This window comes from Dendrobium catenatum, unplaced genomic scaffold, assembly GCF_001605985.2.
Source record: "Dendrobium catenatum unplaced genomic scaffold, ASM160598v2 fragScaff_scaffold_153, whole genome shotgun sequence".
Taxonomy (NCBI): Eukaryota; Viridiplantae; Streptophyta; class Magnoliopsida; order Asparagales; family Orchidaceae; genus Dendrobium; species Dendrobium catenatum.
In genome coordinates this window covers 657,267-685,218 of record NW_021318615.1, presented here as the reverse complement: position 1 = coordinate 685,218, position 27,952 = coordinate 657,267, and the positions used below count along the sequence as shown (strand labels likewise).

The 27,952-nt window shown below is 37.3% G+C and overlaps 1 protein-coding gene across 2 annotated transcripts in view; it reads right to left on the bottom strand.

Moving 5' to 3' along the window:
• LOC110101275 (general transcription factor 3C polypeptide 3) overlaps nucleotides 1-27,952 on the bottom strand; it is an 83,738-nt gene that overhangs the window by 13,466 nt on the left and 42,320 nt on the right. For both annotated transcript variants that reach the window (XM_028701220.1, XM_028701222.1), the window contains exons 10-16: nucleotides 23,828-23,941; nucleotides 23,404-23,573; nucleotides 22,750-22,874; nucleotides 2,687-2,810; nucleotides 2,506-2,574; nucleotides 2,131-2,257; nucleotides 1,928-2,042 (exon numbers count right to left, since the gene is read on the bottom strand). In XM_028701220.1, coding sequence (XP_028557053.1) covers nucleotides 1,928-2,042; nucleotides 2,131-2,257; nucleotides 2,506-2,574; nucleotides 2,687-2,810; nucleotides 22,750-22,874; nucleotides 23,404-23,573; nucleotides 23,828-23,941 — 844 coding nt within the window. The remainder of the gene's footprint in view (nucleotides 1-1,927; nucleotides 2,043-2,130; nucleotides 2,258-2,505; nucleotides 2,575-2,686; nucleotides 2,811-22,749; nucleotides 22,875-23,403; nucleotides 23,574-23,827; nucleotides 23,942-27,952) is intronic.

Here is a 27,952-nt window from a genome sequence, read left to right as displayed (position 1 = left end):
CCTTGGTTCCTGGTTTGGGTGTTTAACGTGAGCTTGGGGGGGAGTTTCTATGTGTTTAATGCTTTGAATTAAGTGTTAAATTTATGTAAGTGTCCTTTTGGTATTCCCCCTTTCATACCTATAAATATGAGGGGTTATTAATGTTTTAAAAAGTGAATGAATGTGATTTTTGGAAAAGTTTAACTGCGGGTTGGCTTTTGAAAATCCTGCGGGCTCTTCCAACCTTTCTTTCTCATCCCTCCGGAAATCTCTGCGGCTCTTTCACCCTTTTCTTCTCGGAGCTTCTATACTTTCTTTCGTCCTCTCCGCAAGTGATCACTCCACCTGTATCTTCTTTCTCCAAGTGCAGCAACTTTAGGGTGTCTTGAGATCGAGTCGAGTTTGGTTAATTTTAATTTCTTTTTATTTCTTATTTGAAAGGTAAGGTTTGTTCGTCCCTCCTACTCATTTTAGTCATTTTCGTGGCGTAGAATCCGTCGTATCCCCCCAAGCTCACGGTTAAACACCCAAACCAGGAACCAAGGAGACAGCCACGGGAGACGAGGGGAACCGCACGGACTGAGAGCCACGGCCACGGGAAACGAAGGAACCGCACGGACCAAAGAGCCATGGCCATGGGAGAAGAAGCCCAGCCGTGAAATCCCAAGAGGCACACACGAAAAAACAAAAAGTCATGGTGGAATTCAAGGAGCCACCATGGAAAAAGCAAATCTTGGAATTCCAAAAGCCGGTTTGGAATTCTAAGAGACAAACATTAAAACAAACATAAAAAGCATAAAATTACATTAATTAAAAGATAATAAATGAACTAAAATGTTAGCTCATAATGAGCTAACCCTTAGTTCAATAAATGAACTAAAATCCAGCTCATAAATAAACTAAAAGTTTAGCTCAAATATGATGAACTACTAGACTCAAGGGAAGTCAAAATATGATTTATTTTGGACAAGTGTTGACCCCCCCCTTGTCTACATCAACCATCATCAGTAAACTATTGCCCAATGAAATGCAGAGTTGGTCCTCACATTCTAACAATGGTTAAACTATGCAAATGAGACATTAGGTCATTAAATAACAAGAAAAAAAATGTAAAACAGCAATTTGATCAAATTCAAAGAATCGCATGAAAAGTAATTGGACTTTCCAAGTAAAATAGCAACTCCTAACCAGGCAAAGTTTCTGCAACTATTGTTGGTCCTCACATTCTAACAATGGTTAAACTATGCAAATGAGACATTAGGTCATTAAATAACAAGAAAAAAAATGTAAAACAGCAATTTGATCAAATTCAAAGAATCGCATGAAAAGTAATTGGACTTTCCAAGTAAAATAGCAACTCCTAACCAGGCAAAGTTTCTGCAACTATTGGTAATGACCAGATTTTATTTACACAAAATTCTGTTGAGACAGGCATAATCCGCCAAAATTGAGTTCATTCCAACTAGAATTTTGAATAGGCAAAAGAAAAAAAATTAAGACATGAATCCAACATAAGATTGCTACAAGTGCTTTTTGGCCAACACATTTTTCTACCATATCTGGTAACTCCAAGAAATTACAACAAATAATAGCAAAGTGTGATGTCCAGTCCATCAAATTTGCAATTCAAGGAAAGCCAATCCAAATTAGTCATGTGTGTTTTATGGGAGCCAACAAATTAAATGCTATAGCACCATTCCTTTTCGGATATGATATTTCCTCTGTTGGCTATTTAGCATGAACCACATTGCTATTTGGCTGAGGGTATTCTTTAGCAAGCTACATAAGGTTAAATAGCATCTTGTCCTGTAAAATATGGGCATACATTTGATATAAGAATGTTTTATCTCTTTCATCTAATTGCAATTATCAGCAATAATGATGGGTATCCACCTAAAAGTAAATTAGCACATAGAAAAACATATGCAGTCGATCTAAATTATGATACCTTAAAATAACTTCGTAATATGAGTTCCACGCTGAAATGCTATAAGGATGTTTTTTCACCATATTTCGAGCATAATCGAATGCATGCTTTGGATCTGGAGTAATGTATGCTATTTCTGTAGCAAGAGAAATAAAATATGAAAGCAAACATCATTCAGCTAGTTTACAACCATGAATCAGTTAAAATTACAGGCGTGAACTCACGGGCACCCAATGATTGAAGCTCTTCCTTCTTCTCAGAAGATACTCTGTCATTTGGTAACCTTATTAGAAGGTTTATAATCTCCAGTGCTTCGGAATAACGATGCAAGGATACCATAGTTTTGCATAGCTGTGAATGGATATGGTAGGTAAATCAAAACTTCAGAATCCTTTTTACTCGTACGGAATGAGACTTTTTCTTGAAATAAAGAATTGGAAGAAGATGGTAACTTCGAACCAAAATAATCTGTGATTAAGTATCGAAAGAACAACTGCTTTTTTAAAACATGAGACCCGTAAATCAATTAGCATACTACTTGCCTATGGAAGAGAAAATAATACATAATTTCTTTGACGCACTCCAATTAAAATACTCACATCAAGCAAAAGTTGTTGATTTTCTTCATCCTTGAGGAGTCCTGGGAGAGGAAGGTCTTGGATCTCTTTCTGCGAGTTAGATCAAATTAAACACGATGAATGTCAACATCTTAAATCCAGATATAAAAGAAAATGGAAGTATGTAAACGGGTGATTTGGTTTTCAAAACAATATACTTTACCGTTGCATCTTCGTTTGAATCATCACACTGCCAATCCATCCCAGCAGACGGTGCTGCAACGTTTTTCTCGTCACCCAGAGCGGCTTGCTTTTCAAGAGATTTCTTTGCTCTGTTGGCTTTTAGTCTTCATATACCAATAAGGGTAAACATTTCATCAATAATTTTGGTCTTAAAACAGTTTTTTAATGAAAGCAAAAATAATTGATCTTGGACTTCACCGGTTCAAAATTGATAAAAAAAGAGCAAAAGTGGATTTAACTAGCATATCATATGTAACTGGGGTAGAATATGAACTAAGACGAATTACACATGTAAAAGGGTTGAAAATCCACCATAAGATTGATAGATAAAACTAATATCAACATATTAAAATGAAAACAAGTAGAACTAAAACATCATGAATAAAACTTTTGCAAAAAATTTGCACAAAATAGATTAAAACTTAATGCACGAACAAATGGAAAATTATGATTCATAATATACACATAATATCACGACCCGGCCCGGTGAGCTAGTATAGACGAGGCGGGAACAGATGTCAGACGTAAATGATATAACAGAATATGAAATTATCACAAAACATAAATGAAAAAAAATCTAAAACAATTCAAAAGATATATTAAGCGCCTCTAACATAAAAATAAAACATTTCCTATATCAGAGATGTATAAAGGTGGACTAAAAATTTTTGTTTTTCTTTCATGTCATTCCACCCAAAAAATCATACAACAACTAAAAAGATAAACGCAAGAGGAGCCTGTCATCCGGTCTCCTATGACTATATGTGAAACAAGGTCAATCGGCTATTCCTAGCAACGGGGTCTCCTGAAAAGTATCCCAAAGCGAGGGAATGAGCTAACGCTCAGCAGGTGACAACTAACTCTAACAAAGTCATATACCATGATAGAAATTCAGCATAAATGTTTAAAGTAATTTAACTCAGCTATATGATTACGAAATGTCATGAGTTTTCTAAGTGTCACATGCTACAGTTCATATGCATATCTTTGAGGTCATTTCAATTATTTCATATGTCCTTTATATCATAAAATATACTGATATGCTTTCTTATTCTTTAACATATTAAACTGCACCGGAGTACCATAAGTGTACTTATCAGGTACACAAACATATTTTGGCCATATCATCTTTCTTTCCTTTTTTTCCCCGAAGAGTCATATTGCTCCTAAGAGCCGTATTGTGTTAATGCATCATATTTAGTACTCCACCTTCAACATGCACATTTATTCATAGGAATGTAGTGTAGCAATCTCATATCATTCATAAATATTAATTATTTGTATTGTTATGCAAGCTTACATGAAGGGTTGTATTTCATTTCAAAGAACATCTAACATGCATTGCTATCAAAGAAAGAGAACATCTAACATGCATTGTTATCATAGAAAGAAAACTTATAATATGTATTTCTAACAAAGGGAGAGAACATCTAAAATATAAAAAGACGCGTTAGACATTTCAAAGCATAACATAAAGGAATATGAATTGTAGAGTTGAATGTTCCTACCTCAAATGTCACACTCTAGAAGTTGTTGAGTCGTCGTCTAACCTCGCGACGATTCTTTCTTTTCTGCTTTGAAATCCTACAAATAATGCGACTAAATATTACTACATATTAATCTCAACATAAATTCTCTCATTATGGTCATTAATGTTCATTACCATACCCATAACCTAAAGCATTTTTATCATATATTTATTAATGTTCATTAACATACCCATAATCTAATGCATGTTTATCATATATTTTTCTTAATTAAAAGTAATTTAAATGTTATTTTCGGATTTACCTAAATTCCAAATTTTGGAAACATAATTCTTCACTAATTTCATCAAAATTTCATGTTAAAACATCGCTCTTAAATAATTATAAATTTAAGCTATTAAATTTTCGGATTATTAAATTTAATAATTAGGGAAAAATAATATTTTGTTAAAAATTCCCAATTTTCACCATTAGAACCCTCCTAAGGTTATTTGGAATAACTTTAGTTAAGCACTCTTCAAAATTTTCCAATATATGAAAAATCCTAATGTTTGAAACGTAAAATTTCTTGAAGAAAACTTGCATTTTCAAGGATAGAAGTTCTTCACCAAGGTTTTTCTAACATTCTTTTCATAAAGAATTAAAATTAGAGAAACCCTAATTTAAGAAATTTGAAAATCCTTTAATAATATTTCATGTTTTCATGGAGAAAAGCATTTCTTAATATTTCCCTATAACTTTTCTTCTAAGTTTTGAGTTTTGAACAAACCCTAAAAATTTTTCTCCAAAAAAACTAAGGGAAAATAAATTTTTTCTTGCATTAGAAGCTTACCTTCTTCCTCCCTTAGACTTCCTCTTGCATTTCCTCCAAGAAAGTCGTCGGGTACCACCGCTAGCTTTTGCGAGCTCCCCCCTCTCGTTTTCGCCTTCTTTCTCTCTTAGCCGAACGAAATGAACAAGGGACCGAATGTTTTGGTCCCTAGGCGGATGTGGGGAGTTAAGGGAAAATTATAAGGTCAATTATGCATGTGCCCCTTCCTCTAATAAATTTCTTAAGGCTCATGAGTGGTAGTTTGGGCAAAAGATAAAATTTTACTTAAATGAATTTCTACGATTTTTAATTTTCAAATCGTATGAAATTAGGTATACGTTCTATATACCGTTTCGATCGAAATTTCGCATAGAGTTTTATAAAATTTATTGCGTCGAATTTTGACGACTTTGAAATTTCGCCTAAATTCGTCGCGACGCATCGAAATGCGTAAGACGCATAGGAACGACAATTTTCGGGTTTTACAATTCTCCCTTTCTAATAAAAATTTCATCCTCGAAATTGAAAATAAGAGGAAACAAAACAACCTTACTCAAAGAGGTGAGGATAACATTACCTCATTTCAGACTCTTTCTCCCAAGTAGTGTTCTTCTCAGACCCATGCTTTCATAAAACCTTAACAAAAGGTATATCTCTGCTCCTGAGTTCTTTCACACTAAACTCCAAGATACGATCCGATTCTTCTGCAAATGTAAGATCTAGTTGTATATCCACAGGTTCTATTATAATCTTAGAAGGATCATCTGATATAAACTTTCTCAGGGAAAAAACATGAAACATGTTGTGTACAGCATATGTAGTTGGTAAAGCCAATCTGTAGGCTACTTTCCCAATCCTCTCCATAATCTCAAAAGGATCAATGTAGTGGGGACTAAGTTTATCAATCTTGTCAAAACAGAGTACACCCTTCATAAGCCTGATCTTTATAAAGACAAAATCTCTTACATTGAATTCCACAGAGTGGTTCTTAGCATCATAATACTTCTTCTACCTATCTTGTACTGCTAGCAACCTATCCTTGATAATTTTGATCTTATTAGTATCATCATCAACAAAATCTGATCCAATCACCTTCCTTTCATCTGGCTCTGCCCAACATAAATGTGTTATACATTCCCTTTCATAGAGTGCTTCATATGGAGTCATTCCTATGCTGGCTTGGAAGTTATTATTGTAGGCAAACTCTATCAAAGGAATATGAGATTCCCAACCTCCACCAAAATCAAGAACACAATCTTATCAAATCTTTAATGGTTTGAATACTCCGCTCAGATTATCCATTATTCTGAGGATGAAATGTCATACTAAAAGTCAACCTAGTACCAATAGCCTCTTAAACCTTCCTCAAAAGTCTAGAAGTAAATCTACTATCACGATCAGATACTATAGACTTAGGTACACCATATATACCATCACGATCAGATACTATAAACCTAGATACACCATATAAATGAACAATCTTAGCCACATACAGCATTGCTAACTTCTCAACTGAGTTAGTCAGTCGGATAGGAAAAAAATGAGCAGACTTTGTAAGCCTATCAATGTTAACCCAAATAACATCATAACCCTATCAAGATCTGGGTAAACCTGACATAAAATTCATAGCAATGTTATCCCACTTCTACTCTAGAATCGATAATGCTTGAAGTAATCAACCTGGCTTTTCATGCTCAGCCTTTACTAACTGACAAGTAGTCCACTTAGCAACGAAATCAGCTACACTCCTCTTCATCGCAGGCCAAAATAAACCCGTAAGGTCTTAATACATCTTATTACTATGAGGATGAATGGTACAAGCAGAATGATGAGCTTCATAAAGAACATCCATCCTCAAGTCACCAACATTAGGCACATAAACTTTTCCCTTATACCACAAAAGATCATCTTCATCAATAATGAAATCCTCTTTATAACCTGTCTTTACTGATTGAATGATCTTAACAAAATCTGGATCCTTCAACAAAGCTTCAACTATCTTATTCTTCAAATTAGGTTGCACTAACAACTAATCTAACCATCCTATATTTTCAGTTGTAGGAAGTACTACAGACAACTCCAACCGTTCCATCTCTTCAATTAGCTTCTCCCGCTGAGTTAATAAACAATTCAACTTCACTGGCATTTTTCTGCATAACACATCAGCATCAGCATTTGCTCTTCCTAGATGATACTGAATATCCAAATCATAATCATTAAGCAATTCCATCCATCTTCTTTGTTTTAAATTCGGCTCTTTCTAAGTGAAAATATATTTCAGATTCTGGTGATCTGTAAATACTTTACAACGTATACCATATAGATGCCTTCAAATCTTCAAAGCAAAAACTATTGCATCTAGTTCCAAGTTGTGAGTTCGATAGTTCTTATCAATGATTTTTCAATTGCCTAAAGACATAGGCAACTACTCTCTCATGCTGCATCAAGACACATCTCAAACCCTTTAGTGATGCATCACTAAAAATCTGAAAACCTTTAGTACCTAAAGGAATAGTAAGAATCGGTGCAATTATAAAACAAGTCTTCAACTCCTGAAATGCTTCTTCACATTGACTACTCCACTCAAACTTAACTACTTTCTAAGTCAGTTTACTCAATGGTGCAACAATATTGGAGAACCCTTCTACAAATCTTCTATAATAGTCAGTTAACCCAAGAAAACTTCGTATCTCAATCACTGTTGTAGGTCTGGGCCATTCAACTATAACATACACCTATGTTGCATGAATACGCCTATTTACTAGGCATGCTGTATCGGACACGTATCGGATACAGAAATGCCTCCGATACGGCACGAATACGTGTCTGATACGGCTATGCCGTGTCCAATTAAAATATTATTTAAATTTGACCGGACACACGTATCGAATACGCGTGTCCTGTTAAAAAACCAAAAAAAAAATAGTGCCACAATTTGCCCTATTCATTTCGGCTATCCGCTCGATATTCATATTCATTTTTGCGACCTAAACATTTAGGCGAGCTAGGTTTTTTATTTCTGCACAAGTGTTCGTCTTCTTCATTATAGTCGAAGGAGCGGCTCGACAACGCGAGCATAAAAGCGGACACGATCATCCTTCGTCGACAAAGAGGCTTGACGACGCGGGCATTAAAGCCGACAGAATCCTTCATCGACGGAGCGACTTGACAACACGAATAGTGAAGGCGACGTGAGTATTAAAGGTTCGTTTTCTTCATTCTTCATTTTCTTAATCTTAGGCTCGGTACCGGAACTCGGTACCGCTCGGTACTTGGTACCGCTTGGTACTGCCTGCTCTGTACTTGGTACTGCTCGGTACCGCTCAGTACACAGTATTGCTCGGTACTGCTTGGTACTCGGTACTGTTCAATACTCAGTACTGCTCGGTACTGCCCAGTACTCGGTACCGCTCAGTGCTCGATACTCAGTACTGCTTGATACAAAGGGGTACTGAATGGTACAAAGCAGTACCAAAAAGGTAGAGAAAACTTTAAAACAACTCTTATAGTAAAATTTTGTTTCGGGGGCAGCCCCCCTTAGACATTCGACAGAGGCGCAACATATCTACAGTTTTAATTAAAAAATTTCATGTTTCAAATTCATGTGAATTAATTTGTGTCGATCCTTCGTAGGATAATGAGCTCTAGTGGTGTGGGAATTGGGTCTATCAGAGACAATTATTTAAGATAACAAACTTTTGTGGGGTTATGTGACAAAAATAGGTAAAACGTCAGAAGGGGTGGAAATATTGCATTCAAATGTAATTTTTGTAATGCCACATACAAATGATCATATTATAGAGTGAAAGCTCATTTGTTGAAAATTAATGGTCATCGAATTAAAGTGCCCGAATATAATCTCATCACAAATGGTTGAATTGCAAAGAAAAATCAGTGAAGCTGAACAAAGGAATAAAAAAGAGCTTCCAAAACATATTCCACTTCCAAGTACTCATGCTTCATATCCTTCATCATCTTCTTCAATTAGAAGTGATGACAATACTGTTAATAAGGGGCCTTTTTAGATGGAGGGATTTGAACCAAAAAGAAGAAAACATGTTGTAGATAGTGCTTTGGAGAAAGCATTTAATTTACTAATGAGAGAACAACTAGATGGAAAAATAGCTAAAATGTTTTACTCAGCTGGACTTTCTTTTAACCTAGCAAAAAATCCACATTACAAGAATGCCTTTACCTATGCATGCAATAATAATCTTGCAGGATATGTGCCACCTGGATATAATGTCAATAGAACGAAGTTGTTGCAAAGAGAGTGATAATATTGAGAAGTTGCTCGAGCCTACTAGAGGAGTTTGGAAGAAAAAAGGAGTTTGGTTTGTGATGGGTGGACAGATCCATAAAGAAGACCACTTATCAACTTCATGGCTGTAACAGAGAGCTATCTTATATTTATTAAAGTTGTAAACTGTGAAGGACAGTATAAGGATAAATTCTTCATTTCTAATTTAATCAAAGAAGTTATCATAATGGTGGGGCCTTCAAACATCATCCAGATCATTACTGATAATGCACCTGTTTGTAGAGTTGCAGGTCTACTTATAGAGCAAGCTTATCCTCATATTTTCTGGACACCATATGTTTTGCATAGCTTAATCTTGCCTTGAAGAATATTTGTGCAACTAAAAATATCGAGGCAAACGAAATCACCTACAATGAATGTCATTGGATAACAGTGATTTCTAGAGATGCAATTATAATGAGACTCTCTATGTTCAATAATTTTTGTAATTTAAATATGCTTGCATTTGCTGAAACTCGGTTTGCCTCGGTTATAGTGATGTTGAGAAAATTCAAACAAATAAAAAGTGTTCTTCAAGCGATGGTGATCAGTGACAAATGATCATGTTATAGGGAAGATGATGTTAAAAAGGCTAAATATATAAAGGAGAAGCTTTTAGATAATTTATGGTGAGATGAGATTGAATATATCATAAATTTCACAGATCCAATTTTTGAGATGTTGAGAGTAGCTGATATGGATAAGTCTTGTTTACATCTCATTTATGAGATGTGGGATTCAATGCTTGTCAAAGTAAAAGAATTTATATATAGACATGAAAGAAAGGCACTTCATGAAGACTCAAGCTTCTGGGATGTTATTTATACTATTCTAGAGATAGGTGGAGCAAAAGTAATACATATTTCATTGCTTGGCTCACTCCCTAAATCCCAGATAAATTTCAACATTTTTCATTATTAATTCACAATTTGTTGTTTAGTAATTTCAAATTTTTTTCATTATTTCATTTTAATATTTTTTGAAGATACTCAACTAAAGAATGGCTTTAAGAGGATCCTTAAAAAATTTCTCCACAGAAAAATTTATAAATTTCAAATATGAGGAAGACATGCTTGAAGTGTTATTTTCCAAATGAGGAGAGAAAAAGTGTCAATATTGAGATTACTAAATTTTTTTATTATTTAGAGGACTTTGGTGACCAAGAGTCATTGCGTGATAGGTGGAGAATTGATTCGAAAATGTTGTAAATTATACATGGAGCTTAAGCACCCCTACTTCAAACAATCGCCATAAAATTGCTTGGTTAAGTTTCATCCTCATCTTGTTGTGAAAGAAATTAAAGCACATACTCGTTCATCCAATGAATGAAGAGAAATAAAATTACTCCACAACGGGCTGAAGATTTAGTTTATGTGCATACAAACCTTCGGCTTCTCTCAAGGAAAACTCAAACTTATATGGAAGGGGACAATAGGATGTCAGATGTTGCAGGAGATGGATTTGAATCTCTTGAAAATATTGGAATATTAGAAATTGCAAATCTTTCACTTGATGAGCCTGAATTAGAAGTTATGATGTTTATTGAAGATGATATAGAAACTCAAAGACAAACCACTGAAGAAGCTAATCCTATCATTCCTTCTACTGAATAGTTGAAATTTCATGTGATGGACAATTTATCTTCTTGTTTTTGTTGTTATACTAGACATTTAAATATTTAAAGCTTACTTTTATTTCAATTTTTTGTCATTTCAAATATTACATTTTGATTACTTTCTTAATTTTAATGTATTATTTATAAATTATAAAGCTGTATCCGCGTCGTATCCGTATCCTATATTTTTAAGAATTGGTGTCCCGTATCCATATCGGTGCAACATAGGCCTACACCATATGCTAATTCACAGAAATATCCTCACCACTAATTACATGACCCAGAAAAGTCACTCTTCAGTCAAAACTCATACTTACTGAACTTGGCATACAATTCATTGTCTCTTTAAGTTTGCAACATTGCCTGAAGAGGATTGGCATGATGCACTTTATCAAAAGAATAGATCAAAATGTCATCTATAAAGACGATGACAAAACTGTCAAGCATTGGCTTAAAGACCCCATTCGTCATATCCATAAAAGCAGCTGGGGCATTTATTAGCCTAAAAGGTAACACTGTGAATTCATAGTGTCCATACCTTGCGCTAAAAGTTGTCTTAAGGATATATTCCTCCTTAATCCTCAAATGATAATAGCCAGACCTCAGATCAATCTTGGAAACGATTATGACTCCTACGAGTTGATCAAACAAATCATCTATCCTCGGCATAGGATACTTGTTCTTAATGGTAAGCTTGTTCAACTCTCGGTAATCAATGCAGAGTCGCATGCTACCATCCTTCTTAACAAAAAGAATTACTGCTCCACAGGGTGAGGTGCTTGGGTGAATAAACTCTTTCTCCAGCAGTTCTTGCAATTGTGACTTGAGCTCCAATAATTCTTTAACTATCATACGATAGGGTACTTTTGAAATATGCTCAGCACCAGGTACAAGATCGATAGAGAAATTAATCTCTCTAGCAGGAGGCATTCCAGGTAAAATCTCAGGGAACACATCAGGAAAGTCTCTTACCACAGCAATCTCCTTCAACTCTGGCACTTGTTTTGAAGTGTACCTTATATGAGTTAGAAAACTTGGATAACCTTTCAAAATTAAACTACAAGCTTTCATAACCGAGATGATCATAGAGGATACACCTCGATCACCCTGAAAGACAAGCTTTTCTCCTCCAGAAAGCTTGATATTTATTACTTTCTTATTACAATATATGTAGATGAACTGGCTAGACATTTAATTTATCCCTAGAATCACATCAAATTCCAATAGAAGTAACACTATCAAAACAACATCAAACTTCCTCTCACAAATAGAAGCAATTTTGAACACATACTTATAGCAATCATACTGGACCCATCAGGTAGCATAATTGATAGTGTAGTGGGCATAGTACAGACATTCAATGTATGCTTCTTAACAAACTCTTGACTAATGAATGAATGCGACGCTCTAGTATCAAAAAGCACTCTACTAGGTAGATATTGAACATGAATAATACATGTGTACATCAGGAGATTCTTTGGCCTCTTGCTGCGTAATAGCATGGACCCTTGGTTGCACAACTGGTCTCGTAGTCGGATAACTAGGTACCGAGGAAGATGCAGAAGACTCTTGAGCTCTAGGTCTATCACTGTCGAATGTCTTCTGGTACTCTGCTGAGGTGGAGCACTAGACCTCACCTCCTTTAGACCCCTTGGGCAATTCCTAGCCATGTGCCCTGGCTGATGACACGAAAAACAAACATTGGAGCCAGATAGACATTCACCTCTATGAACTTTGTCACACTTATCACATGTTCTGACACTGGTTGAACTCCCACCACTATCAGATCTCTGGCCTTCTTCATACTAGGTCCTCTAGAATGTGCCTGGAAACTCCTGATCTTCTCAAAACCTTTCTTCTTCTGAAGGAAGTCTCTTCGCTTCTGAGTAGTCTAATAATTAATCTCTATCCTTCTTGTTCTCTCAATCAAAATAGAGTAATCATCAAGGCCAAAAGGAATCAACAGCTAGCGAATCACATCTCGAAGCCCTAACAAAAATCTATGGTATTTGTCTTCAGCCCTTGGGATAAGCTGAGCTGCATAACGGGACAGTATAATGAACTCAACTTCATATTGCATAACTGTCTGATCTCCTTGTATTAACCGAACGAATCGCTCCTGCATCTGCCTTCTTACAAAAAGACACACAAACCAATCTCTAAAGACTGACTAAATTCTCCCATAAATCTGAGATGCTACTGTCACCAAATTTCTCCAACAACTATCTACCACCTTTCAGCCTCACCATCGAATGCAAAGGTGGCTAAAGTCACCCTCTGATCAGTCGGACAATGCATGCCTCCAAAATCTTATCGATCCTCATAAGCCAATTTTCAGCATCAACTGGCTATCCTACTCCCGTAAAGAGAGGCGGTCGCATGTCCTGAAAGATTTTCAGATATTTGTCTACAGATGACTCTCCTGGAACTAGACTGAGCCTGATCTTGAGAATGTTGAATTAACTGTATAACATTGTTACGCTTGGACAGGTCCCAGCTGGACCGGTCCGGTTCTACACTCGGCGGTCCAAAGCCGGGCGGAACCCAGTCGCAGAAACGGTGGAAGAGAGAGCGGGCTAGGCGGGGTTGGAGCGTTTCGTTGGAGGGAATTTTTGAATGAGGGTGTTTATGTAATTTGTATATTTTCTTTTGCTTTAATTAGGGAGTTATGAGAGAATTAGGGAGGTATCTTGAATTGGAATTTGATTTGAGATCTAGGGTTTGTGTTCTTGAGCTCTTGGCTACGGCTAGAGATTTGGAGAGTTTTTCCCTCTCGAATTGAAGGAAAATTGTATCTTGCTAGTTGTTTGCATCTATTAGTGGAATACAAGTGTTTGCAATTGTTTTCCTACGTTTTCTCTCAATTTTTCTTCAGTTTTCCGTTGTTTTTCACTGTTTTCCTGCTCCGGACAGCAGTTTGCTTGGAGACTTGTTGCAAGAAGTGAATAGGAAATACTCGATTTCAAGTATTTCCTATCAAATTGGTATCAAAACATCGGTTTGGGGACTTTTGGCGGCTGAAATCAGATTTTTCAGCGAACTTTTGGGCTTACGGAAGTGATTTTTTTGTGATCCGTTGGGAAGAACGATGGCCGGAAAGAAGGTAGACGTCTTGGAAGGCGAAATCGGTCAATTGAAAACCGATTTGGAGGCAAGATTTTTTTATTTTCAAAATCAAATCACCACCAACAATGAAAGGTTGGAGGGAAAGTTCACGGCAATGGAAGAAATGATGAAGAAATTACTTGAGATGAAGACTAATCCGACGACGTCGGAAGCAAGAGGGACTACCGGAGACCATGGCGTGGGAGGGAATCTGAACCCGCTTAAGGGGAGGAGAAATCCGGAAGTAGAGATCCATGAGGGAGATGACGACATGCCGCCTCTAGAGCCACTTTCTAGAGAGGAGATGAGCATGGGAAACGATCGAAAAGGTACTGATTTTAGCGGAAGAAAAGAGGAATTTCAGCGTCGAGGTGCTGAATTTGAAGGGAGGAGAGGGGAATATGATGAAAGGGCAGATTTTGGCGAAAGAAGAGAGGAATTTCAGCGTCGAGGTGCTGAATTTCAGCGTCGAGGTGCTGGTTTTGAAAGGGGAAGAGGGAAATATGATGAAGAATTCGAATACCATCACCGTAGGGATGACCGGGACACTTGGGGAGCACCTCCTCTTCCAGGAATGGGGGGTTATGGAGGGTACCGGGGTAATGGAGGAGATCCAAGGGTGAGGAAGCTGAAGATGCCCGTCTTCGAGAGCGAAGACGGCCATGGTTGGATCTATAAGGTGGAGCGATATTTTGCTGTTAATGGGCTGACAGAGGAGGAGAAATTGACAGCGGCGGGAATGTGCTTGGAGGGAAAAGCCTAAGCATGGTATCAGTGGCGTGATAGGAGGGAGCCCATTCGCAGCTGGAGAGAGTTCAAGGATTGTTTATTGGAGCGTTTTCGAGCCGATGATGGAGGAGACTTCTATGAGCAAATTCTTTGCTCTGACTCAGGAGGGGACCTTGGCAGACTACCGGGACAAGTTTGATTATCTGGCTAGCAGGCTGGATCATATCTCAGAGTCAGCCATGGAAGGGAATTTCATGAAAGGGTTGCAACCAGAGATAAGAACAGCAGTCAGAGTGTTGGAGCCAAGGAATTTAGGCAATGCCATGGAGTTGGCCCAGTTGGTGGAGGACTAGAAAAAGTCTAAAAGAGGGACTCGGGGAAACTATTCAGGGGGGTCGTACAGGACGACGACCACATTCTTACCAGCAAAAGGGGCAGGCCCCGGGAGCATGAAGGAAGCACCCAAGGAGAAGATGGGAGGAGGCGGTAACGGGGGGGCAGTTCAAAAAGCTGACCGACGAGCTGCAAGAAAAAAGGGCAAAAGGGGTGTGCTTCAGGTGTGATGAGAAGTATATGTCAGGTCATAGGTGCAAGGACTGATCTCTTCAGGTTCTCCTCGTCTGTGAAGACGAGGAAGACGAAGAGGGAGGTGGGAATGACCCCGAGATGGAGGAGGAGGAGAAGTTGCATCTGGACGTAGCAGAAGTCTCTTTGAACTCAGTAGTGGGATTCACTTCGAGTCACACTATGAAGGTGAAAGGAGAGATCTCTGACCGTGAGGTGGTGGTGTTGATAGATAGTGGAGAAACACAATTTCATTTCCACCCAGATTATTGATGCATTAGGGATGGAATTAGTGGATACCGGTGGTTACGTGGTAATGATGGTCACCGGGAAGGTAGAGATGGGACGAGGAGTCTGTCGAGTAGTACTGAAGATTCAAGGAATCCATGTAAAGGAAGACTTCCTTCCCTTAGAATTGGGGAGTACGGATGTCATCCTTGGGATGAAATGGCTGCAGAAATTGGGAGAGACAAAAATCAATTGGGGTACACTGAGGATGGAGTTGGTGGTTAGGGGCAGAAAGAGGACGATTCAGGGTGATTCCGGACTGACCAAGGCGGGGGTTTCTCTCAAATCCCTCATCAGAACCATTCAAGAAGAGGGGGGGGGGCTACTTAGTAGAGTTGCACCGCCTAGAAGGGGTCAGATTGGAGGAAAGAAATGTTCCCGCTACAATACAGCCGCTCATACACCAGTTCAGCGAGGTCTTTCAACCGCCCCAGGGTTTACCTCCTCAGAGAGAATTGGAGCATGCCATTACTTTGAAAGAAGGTGAGACTCCGATCAGTGTCCGTCCTTACCGCTACCCCCAGATTCAAAAAGATGAGATTGAAAAGCTGATCCTGGAAATGCTATAGGCGGAGATTATCAGACCCAACAACAGCCCATTTTCTATTCCAATCCTCCTGGTCAAGAAGAAGGATGAGAGTTGGAGATTTTGTGTGGATTACAGGGCTCTAAATAAAGGCACTGTGCCAGACAAGTTCCCAATTCCAGTGATTGATGAGCTGCTGGACGAGCTACATGGTGCAGTGATATTTTCGAAGCTAGATTTGAAATCCGGATACCACCAGATTAGAATGAGGGAGGCAGATGTTCCAAAGACAACGTTCAGGACACATGAAGGGCATTATGAATTTCTGGTAATGCCCTTTGGATTGACAAACGCTCCTGCAACCTTTCAATCCTTAATGAATCGGGTAATCAAGAAGCACCTCAGGAAGTTTGTCCTGGTCTTTTTCGATGACATCCTAGTGTACAGCAGGACTGTGGCAGAGAACTTGGAACATCTGAGGGTGGTATTGAAAGTGCTTCAGGAGCATCAATTGAAAGCCAACTTAAAGAAGTGCAGTTTTGCTCAGTCGAGTGTGGAGTACTTGGGACATGTGGTTTCCCAAGAGGGAGTGGCAGCAGATCAAACTAAAATTGAGGCAATACAGAAATGGACACTGCCTAGGAACCTCAGGGAGTTGAGGGGTTTCCTAGCGCAAGGGCAGAAGGGGCAACTTTCGGGGTCGTGCCTACAGAAGCAGTTTCCCTTCCCGTTCTAATCAACTCAAGGGCTTCTGTTGGCTCATGGATTGACAGGATACTACAGGAAGTTTGTGAAGGGATACGGTACCATTGCATGGCCCCTGACTGAGTAGCTAAAGAAAGAAAATTTTTGCTAGAGAGAGGCATCCAGTCAGGCGTTCGAGAGGTTAAAAGAAGCCATGACAACGGTTCCTGTTCTAGCTCTTCCAGACTTTGGTCAGGTCTTTGTAGTGGAGACGGATGCATCAGGATATGGGCTAGGCGCAGTGTTGATGCAGAATCACAGGCCAGTTGCATACTTCAGTCAAGTGCTTTCAGCCAGGGCTAGATTGAAGTCAGTTTATGAAAGAGAGCTGATGGCCATTGTCCTGGCTATTCAGAAGTGGCGGCCTTATCTCCTGGGAAGACACTTTATTGTACAGACTGATCAGAAGAGCTTGAAGTATCTGTTAGAATAAAGAATGGTTACCGAGGAACATCAAATGTGGTTATCCAAGCTATTAGGCTACGATTTTGAGATCCATTATAAGTCGGGTTTGGAAAATAAAGCAGCTGATGCTTTATCCAGATGTGTTGGGGAGCTCCAAGAATTAGCTGTGTCGGTACCCTTGATGGTCGACTGGGGTGCGCTCAAGGAAGAAAGCCTGCAGGATGAAGAACTGGGAAAGATCTGAGGACAAACAAGAGTAGCCATCCAGGTTACTGCATTGAGGGGAGAGGCTATTGTATCAAGGGAGGTTTGTGATGCCGAAAACCTCCATCCACATTCCCCACTTGTTGCAGAAGTTCCATGGCAGCGCGATTGGAGGCCACTCAGGAGTTCAGAAGACTTACAGGAGGCTAGCTGCTGAGCTCTACTGGAAAGGGATGCACAAAGATGTAGAGGAGATGGTAGCAAGGTGTGAGGTGTGCCAGAGAAACAAATACATGGCGATGGCTCCAGGAGGACTACTACAACCATTGACACTTCCAAACAAAGTTTGGGAGGAAGTGTTCATGGATTTCATCGACGGCTTACCCAGATTAGAAGGATTCACGGTCGTCCTGGTAGTGGTGGACCGACTCAGCACAACAAATCATGAAGAAGAGAGCAGATACACACAGGAGGGACATACAATATGAAGTAGGGGAGAAGGTGTACTTGAAGCTAAGGCCTTACAGGCAAAAGTCAGTGGTTAACAGGAGAAACGAGAAATTGGCCCCGAGGTACTTCGGGCCCTATGAGATCTTGGAGAAGATTGGAGCAGTGGCATATCGTCTAAAATTACCATCCTCCGCTGCCATACACCCGGTGTTTCATGTGTCACAGCTGAGAAAAGCACTTGGAGAGCATGCAGCTAGTGTGGAATTGCCAGCATCATTGACAGAGGATTTGGAAGTGGTTATGGAACCCATGGAGCTAGAAGGGGTCAAGCGGGATAAAAAAGGAAACAAAGAGGTGTTGATCAAATGGAAGGATCTCCCCGACTAGGAGGTCACTTGGGAACCCTATGAGATGATGAAACAGAAGTTTCCGTACTTTCACCTTGAGGACAAGGTGAATCTTTGGAAGGGAAGTAATGTTACGCTTGGACCGGTCCCAGCTAGACCAGTCCGGTTCTACACCCGGCGGTCCAAAGCCGAGCGGAACCCAGTCGTAGAAACGGCGGAAGAGAGAGCGGGCTAGGCAGGGTTGGAGCGTTTCGTTGGAGGGAATTTTTGAATGAGGAGGGTGTTTATGTAATTTGTATCTTTCCTTTTGCTTTAATTAGGGAGTTATGAGAGAATTGGGGAGGTATCTTGAATTGGAATTTGATTTGAGATCTAGGGTTTGTGTTCTTGGGCTCTTGGCTACGGTTAGAGATTTGGAGAGTTTTTCCTTCCTCTCGAATTGAAGGAAAATTGTATCTTGCTAGTTGTTTGCATCTATTAGTGGAATACAAGTGTTTGCAATTGTTTTCCTACGTTTTCTCTCAGTTTTTCTTCAGTTTTCCGCTGTTTTTCACTGTTTTTCTGCTCCGGACAGCAGTTTGCTTGGAGAGTTGTTGCAAGAAGTGAATAAGAAATACTTGATTTCAAGTATTTCCTATCAAACATCCGCCATCATCTGAGTAAAGGTGTCTATGATAGCACTGTTGCTACCACCAGGTGGTTTTATCACAGATGGTACCATTGGAACTTCTCTCCTAGCCTGTTCATTGTTCTTATCTATGTTGCCATCAATGACATCGTGCTCCTGATTCATAGCCCTAAACCAAATAAAAATTTCAATTCAATCATCGTTATATAAACATACACCCTATAATTTCTAGGACTCATAAATCATCATAATAGTGCTTTATACTAATTCATATTATAAACTTGGGCTTTGATATCACTTTTGTCACGACCAGGCCCAGTGAGCTCGTATAGACGAGGCGGGAACAGATGTCAGATGTAAATGATATAACAGAACATGAAATTATCATAAAATATAAATGAATAAAAATCTAAAATAATTCAAAAGATATATTAAACACCTCTAACATAAAAATAAAACATTTCATATATACGAGATGTACAAAGGTAGACTAAAAATTTTTATTTTTCTTTCATGTCATTCCACCTAAAAATCATACTACAACTAAAAAAAAATGCAAGAGGAACCTGTCTCACGACCCTCTATGACTATATGTAAGCCAAGGTCAATCAGCAATTCCTAGCAGCGGAGACTCCTGAAAAATATCTCAAAATGAGGGAATGAGCTAACACTCAGTAGGTAACAACTAACTCTTACAAATTCATATATCATGATAGAAATTCAACATGTATGTTTAAAATAATTTAACTCAGCTATATGATTATGAAATGTCATGAGTTTTTTAAGTATAACATGATACAGTTCATATGCATATCTTTGAGGTCATTTCAACTATTTCATGTCCTTTATATCATAAAATGTACTAATATGTATTCTTATTCTTTAACATATATACAATCATACCGGAGTACTATAAGTGTACTGATCAGGTACACAAATATATTTTTGGTCATATCATCTTTCTTTCCTCTTTGCCCCGAAGAGTCATATTACTCGTAAAAGTCATATTGTGCTAATGTACCATATTTGGTACTCCGCCTTCAACATGCACATTTATTCATACATTACATTCATAGGAATGTTGTGTAGCAATCTCATATCATCCATATGCATCAATTATAAGTATTGTTAAGCAAGTTTACAAGAAGGATTGTATTTTATTTCAAAGAACAACTAACATACATTGCTATCAAAGAAAGAAAACTTTTAACATGCATTGCTATCAAAGAAAGAGAACTTATAAAATGCATTTCTATCAAAGAGAGAGAACATCTAAAATATGAAAAGGTGCGCTAGACATTTTAAAACATATCATAAAAGAATATGAATTGTAGAGTTGAATGTTCCTACCTTAAATGTCACTCTCTAGAAGTTTTCGAGTCGTCGTCTAACCTCGCGACCATTCTTTCTTTTTTGCTTTGAAATCCTACAAATAATGCGACTAAATATTATTACATATTAATCTTAACATAAATTCTATCACTAAGGTCATTAATGTTCATTACCATGCCCACAACCTAAAGTATTTTTATAATATATTTATTAATGTTCATTAACATACCCACAATCTAATACATTTTTATCATATATTTTCCTTAATTAAAATTAATTTAAATGTTATATTCTAATTTACCTAAAATACAAATCATGAAAACATAATTCTTCACTAATTTCATTAAAATTTTATGTTAAAACATCCCTCTTATCTAATTATAAATTTAGGTTATAATTTAATTTAATAATCCGAAAATTTATATTTTGTGAAAAACTCCTAATTTTCACCATTAGAACCCTCCTAAGGTTATTTGGAATAACTTTAGTTAAGCACTCTTCCAAATATTTCAATAAATGAAAAACCATAATGTTTGAAACCTAAAATTTCTTGAAGAAAACTTGCATTTTCAAGGATAGAAGTTCTTCACCAAGGTTTTTTTAACATTCTTTTCAAAAAAAAATTAAAAATAGAAAAACCCTAATTTAAGAAATTTGAAAACCCTTTAAGAATATTTCGTATTTTCATGGAGAAAAACATTTCTTAATATTACCCTATAACTTTTCTTCAAAGCTTTGAGTTTCGAACAAACCCTAAAAATTTTTCTCCAAGAAAACTAAGGGGAAATAAATTTTTTCTTGCATTAGAAGCTTACCTTCTTCCTCCCTTAGACTTCCTCTTGCATTTCCTCCAAGAAAGTCGTCGGAAACCACACACGGCTTTCGCGAGCTCCCCCCTCTTGTTTTCACCTTCTCCCTCTCTCGGCCGAACAAAATGAACAAGGGACCGAAACATTCGGTCCCTAGGCGGATTTGGGGAGTTAAGGGAAAATTATAAGGTCAATTACGCATGTGCCCCTTTAATAAATTCCTTAAGGCTCATGAGGGGTAGTTTGGGCAAGAGACTAAAATTTTACTTAAACGAACTTCTACGATTTTTAATTTTTAAATCGTGTGAAATTAGGTATACTTTCTTTATACTGTTTCGATCAAAATTTCGCGTAGAATTTTTTAAAATTTATTGCGTCGAATTTCGACGACTTCGAAATTTCACCTAATTTCGTCGCGGCGCATCGAAATGTGTGCGACGCATACGGACGACGGTTTTTGGGTTTTACACAAGCACAAAAAAAAATTGGGAAAAGACTATTATTGACGCTGATGATGAGATTCAATGAAATATATCATTCCCAAAATATAATGATTCAAAACCTAAATATTAGGGACAAAGAAGGATTTTCTATATTCATTAAAAAAAACCTAAGATTAAGAATTATAAAATAATAATCATTTCGCTCCTTTTGTTGTTATAATAACTACTATTACTAAAAGTGCTAGCATTGAGTGAAAATTGCTATAAAAAAAAAAAGAAAAACTTCAACCAGCATTGAGTTTTAGGTCAAAATAATAATATTTAGTTACTTATTTTAAGTCTTTTTTCATATAACTTTCTCAATTTTGAATGGTAAAATAGTCATTTATAATTTTTTATATGCTTGCAATCATTTTAATTTTTGACAGGATTAGAAAATTTAAGAATTTATGGCTATTATTATAAATAATCGGCCTTAGGTTCACTTCTTGTCTATGCTTCCTCATGCACAGACAAAATCAAAAGATCTCGAATCTTATTCTTAAAAATCTTGTTGTTGGTGTTTTTTAAGAGCCCTCATCTAATTTTAGAGCAATAATTTGCAATATTTTACATATTATGTCCCTTGATCTTAAAATTCAAAACTAAAGCGATGTTGGGTATATAAATTTTAAAGATTTATAAAAGAATTTTATTTATTTTTTAAAAAATAAAAATTTGAAGCACAAGAAATTATATTTTTTAAAAAAAATTAAGAAATTAATATTTTTTTTAATCCAAAACATCTTTGGCATGTAAGACACATGCCAAGGCGTGTCAGATGCATGTTATGCCCTATACGTTTCGGACACTGCATACCTCGTTGAGCGTCAAGAGAAGTGTTGGTGCATCATAGCCCTATACCAATTATGTTATGGTCCAAATAAAATTTACCGAACAAATTTATAGGCCACTTGGGCAATTTTGGTTCTAAAAATTAGCCATTAAATTGTTTAGGTCGTATGCAATCCCTATATGATAATTAAATGTTATGGAAGTATTGCACAGGACCTAACTGCATAGAAGAAACAAAATGGACGGATCAATTAACACTCAAACAAAAGTTGAATTTTTAAAGAAGAGCAAAATGATGACCAAAAGTATGTCCAATTGCAAACTTAAAAAAAAAACTAAAAAAAATTGACAACAATAGTAAATGGTTTACTTTCTACTGAAAGATCACAAAAGTATAACATTAACGAGGCAAGATAACTGACAGGTCTGATGATGTTGCAACAGGTTTGAAGCCACGAAATACGTTATCTTCCTGCTGATCGTCCAACAACTTGACTCTTTCAAGTAGGACGCTTTTTGAGAGTCTTTTGTTTGATCTCGCCTTAAGCTAGTAAAATGAAAATAATTGTCATAACTAACAAAAACAGATGCATAAAGACCATAAAATTAAGATTTGTTAGATAAATGAGTTTATAAAGATAACAAGGCCACATTGAAATCTGATAATTTTGACAAGAAGTGAACAGCTAGGATTTACTTTAATCTTTAAAGGCATAAGAAGAAAAATTTGACATCTAAACAAAAAGATTCCTAGTAGGGACATAGATGAATATTTTAACTATAATTTAATTGAAAATAATTGTGGAAAATGAGTTAATTTTATTGTAAGAAACAGTTAAAACACAAATTCTAGAGAAGTAAGGACATGCACGCTATCCTTCAAGCCTTTATGAAGATTAAGTAGTGCTTCTCAATAGCAATTTATCTTATATAGGCATACACACAAAGATGTCAATAAATAGACAACAATTCAAGCACATTCAGAGTATGACTTGAGAAGAACGAAGGTTTTGTTACCAAAAACATTTCACTCTAAAATTCTACAAAAACAAAATAAAGAAGAGATGCTATCTTACCTTTTGATTCATAGATTCAACAAGTAATGTTTTCTGAACGGAAGGAAATATTACATCAACAAATTCCTCAAGCCTTCCTTTGGAATGATAAATTTTTGCAAGTTGCATCTTCACTTTCTCACTAAGCCACCAAGGTTTGGAGAAGGTAGATGAAACATCAGATATGGTACCTGTCAGATGAAAGTAATCATTTGAAAGTTCAGCAGTGCCATACAAACCAAAGCCTTCAAACTTTTCCAGAGCAAATCATGTCTGTCCTTGGGACAGTTTTCACTTCTCACCAACTGGGAGATACAACAAGGCTCCTCGAAAGCTTTTTTTTTTTTTTTGGGAGAGTTTGAGTTTCCCTTGACAAATAGTGCCAATAATTCGTAGGGAAACTAGATAAAAGCAAAATGATCGAGCCAGATAAAATGGGTATTACTTGAGCACTTTAAAGGTGACAGCAGTGAGATTGCTTCATCATCCTTTCCTTCATCTATAAGAAGGAATGATAGGGTTATGCGGGCATCAATATCATCTTCCAGTTTTGATAAAGCTGCCAAAATATAGTAAGGTTCAGCCAATGATGACAGTATTGAAAGAGACTTTGCGACAGAAAAATATCAAAACGAAAGGCTTCAACTATATATGTTGCAATTGAAAAATAGTTTGAAATTTATAATGAACTAATGTTGGTTTCAATTTCGAAAAAACTGCATTGGTCAAAATTATCATAAGTTACATCTTTTTCTGGTAATATTCAATATTTGAATTATGATGAACACACACTGTTGTGCACATAGCTCATCCAATATTTCACATTATAAACAACACGAATTTTACACCTGTAGTGTTCATTCATGATCAACAAGTTTTTGTTAATGTGATGACTTTTTCATTAATAATAAGACAATAGGAGATTTTGATTAAAACAACAATGTAGATATCGTCTTCCTAAATTTTGCCATTAATGTCATTGTCAAAGTGAGGCATCTGTTTATGGATTCTGTAAATAATCAACAATGCAACTTGGATCATCTGAAAATAGTTTTGACGGAACCAAAAGGTTTATCCTTTACAGAATTTCTAATCATAATTCATTAAATATCTTCGTCTAATCAAGCCCTGAATTTCGTAGGTATAGCTCATGAATTTGAAAGTTTCAAGCAAGCCAACTGGTTTATCTTATTTAAAACTCTAGCTAGAGTTTAAAAGAGCTCACTTTTTAATAAGAAATAAATCAACAATAGAACTTTAATCATCTGAAAACAGTTTTGACGGAACCAATAGGTTTATCCTTTATAGAATTTCTATTATAATTAATTAAATATCTTCGTCTAAGCAAGCCCTGAGTTTTGTAGGAATAGCTCATGATTTTTTAAAGCTTTCAAGCAAGCCAAGTGGTTTAGCTTATTAAAAACTCTAGCTAGAGCTTAAAAGAGCTCACTTTTTATTAAAAAATATTTTTTTGTTGAAAAAACCTTCTCCTGTTATAAGATTAAAAAAAAAATGTTCAAAAAATCAAATCAAGATTGCTTAAATGATATGATGAGGACATCGGAGATCAACGGCTACGATTTTTTTTAGTTATTTATTTATATGTTTTTGTACTGAGTTTTAGTTTATATTGTTGTTTTTTCCATGTTATACGCGCTTATCGGGTGATCATGTAGTGTTTGTAGCCCGAAGGGCATTTTAGTCTTTGTTTATTTTTCTTTTCATGAGCCTATTAGTAGCTAGGCTTTCCTTGTATTGAGGATGATGATTATGAATTGGAAAATTTGGGCTCTTCTGTTCTCTTTGTGAGTTCTCTTGAAGATCTCTTAGTGAGTTCTTTTCTCCAAGATCTCTGTGTGGAGTTTATGGAAAGCCCAAGGTGAGGCAAAAGTCAATACCCGTCAATCTTGGTGGATTCCAAGGTTCGGTTTCTTATCTTCTTTTCTATTTTCTTTTTTGCAGTCGAATTCCCTCCACTTTCATTCGCCACCATAATACCCTTGATCCCCACCAAATTTCCCTCCAAAATTTCATCCGCCGACCAGCAGCACCACCAGCCCATGACCAGCCCGGCTAGCAGGCGCCGGCCACCCCGCCGCTCTCTTTCCCCCTTCCTGCGCCGCTTCTGCCCTCATTTGAATTCAAAATTGAGATTCAAATGGTTATGCGCCAATTAATTGTTTCCTAAATTGCTTCCCTAGAATCAGTGCCTTCATTTACATTGGAGTTTTAAATTTCAATTTGAAATTCGAATTCAATCAATTGATGTCTTTAATGTTAGGAATCTCTTCCAAATAAACTGAAATTTAATTTCAGATTTTATTTTAAAATCCTAAATTAACACTAGTGTGTCCCACCTCAACCCTCATTGTTCTCTCTCTAATTTGCCACCTCACCCACACTTAAATACCTCTTAAATGTTCTCCTCTCACATGGTTAATTCCATATTTCTTAATCAATATTTTCAGAATCTGAAATTTAAAAACGCTTCACCCTTTCCCTTCGATCGGTTTTCCTATCTGTCATGTATGGAAGTTAATTCCCATTTGAAATTCTCCATGCTGAATGGCTGAAACTTCCCCTAAGACTCATGCGTTGGCCTTCCCCCAATCCCCCCACTTAACCTTGCCCAACCCTTAAGCAATTGAGTCTTACCTCCTAAACCTGGCGGCCAGCGAATATTCAGCCAACGCCAAATAGTCTATTCTATCTATTTCTTGTGTGGCTGCCTGCTTTCTGCATCTTGAAAATACTGTCCAAATTTCAGAAACAGCCAGTTTCCTGTCTCGAAGCTTCCGGAGCAAAATAGCTTGCTCGCCCTGATGCCCAACAGCAGCTAGCCTACTGTCTAAGCGCGCCAGAATCTGCCCATCATCTGCCTGGGAAATCCAGTGTTGAATAGCTGTTGTCCAGTAATTTCAGCCAACGCCAAGCTCCACTATCTTCTATTTCTTGGGTATACCTCCTTACTCTTTTTCTTTTAGTTGCCCTCAATGTAGTGTTAATATGAATCATGGAGAATTGTGTTATCTCTCCCGCTAAAGCTTAGTATAGTAGAATTGTGTGAGGTTTCTGGCATATGTGTCTAATCTTAATGTTTACATGGATTTCTCGTTGAAACCACTTCAATTGTCTACAAGTAAGATTGTAGTTGACTATTTAATGTTCTCACTCTCGCATGATGTTTTAACCTAAGCGAATTTATCACTTATCATTTTTATTTTGTCGTTTATCATCAGAAGAAGCTTTATAATTATTGTGCTCTAAATTTAAGCGTGCAAACTCTTAATTTAATCATCCATGCTAATCGTTTCACATCATCTTGTAATCAGAGCATGGTAGGCATGCCGACTATGTGTAGAGAAAACATCCTAGGGTCTGCCTTCATTGGGAGCTTAAACTCTGCATGTGGTACATTGCTATTGTTAGATTCTTTCCTGTTGGTCGCTGCTGAAATTGCATTTCCTGGCACCCATGACATTGGATTTAAGTATCCCTAGGCTTAGAGTCGTGAGTGTCAGCCTTGGACTTACATTGTTATAATTGCGTAGGGTAACCAACCTTTGTTTGATAAGCGTTTTTTCCACACATTCCATCGCAACTGTTTTGACGTCGTTTAGAGAACTTTTCGTCACTGTTAGGTTGCTGCCATTCACCTGAAGAACCTTACCAACATCTTAGGTTACCTTAACGCTTTGCTGAAATTGCTGTCCACGTTAATCCTGCGCAATTAGTAACCATTTGGGCGATTTTAGGAAGCATCACTTGCTGTCCACACTCTAAGTCACCCAAATTGTCTTAGATAACGTCATCCATCATTCAGTTTGCGTCGCTGTTTTCCCAACTGCTATAGTTGCTGTCCACACAAATTTCGTGCATTATTTGTAGCATTTAAGTGAGTTCTAACCTTTGATTTAGTGTGCCAAGCCTTGCAACTCCCTAAACACCGGGTGACTTGACCCTGCTTGTAGCTGCTGTCCAGTATTTTTTCTGGCACTTTAGCAAGTTCTCTAAATGGTGTTGTTCCTCGTTGAGGAGAGTGGTACCTTGCACCCCAATTGTATAGGTTTCACTTGACACTTACCATGACCCCGATAAGACCCCAAAGAGTTTTAGATTGGACTCGTTACCTGAGTGGGCAATAATGACTAGATTATGAGAGAAAACTCATGACTATCCCCACTCCAATTACATCCCCACTAGTCTTATCACCCGAGACCTGAGCCTAAGCTTCCACGACCTACTTAAGAGTCACCTATTGTCGCAACTGTTTGATGGTTTCGGTCCTTACCACTTTAGGGAATGGGCTGAGACAACTAGATGACTTATTTTGATCATCGTCATATCCTGATCCCACCAGTTAGCATCGCTAGGTCTACCATTAAAGGACGAGCTCTTAATTTGGGCAAGATGGAAGATCATAAAGAGGCTTCGGGTGGTAACATCTACTTGGAAGACATAGAGCGAGAATTTAATTAAAATACCGACCTCTCTAGTGACCGTCATCTAGAGCATCCCCCTTCTCTTTCGTTGGACACCCGTAGACCTTTGTGGCCAGACACCACCCTAA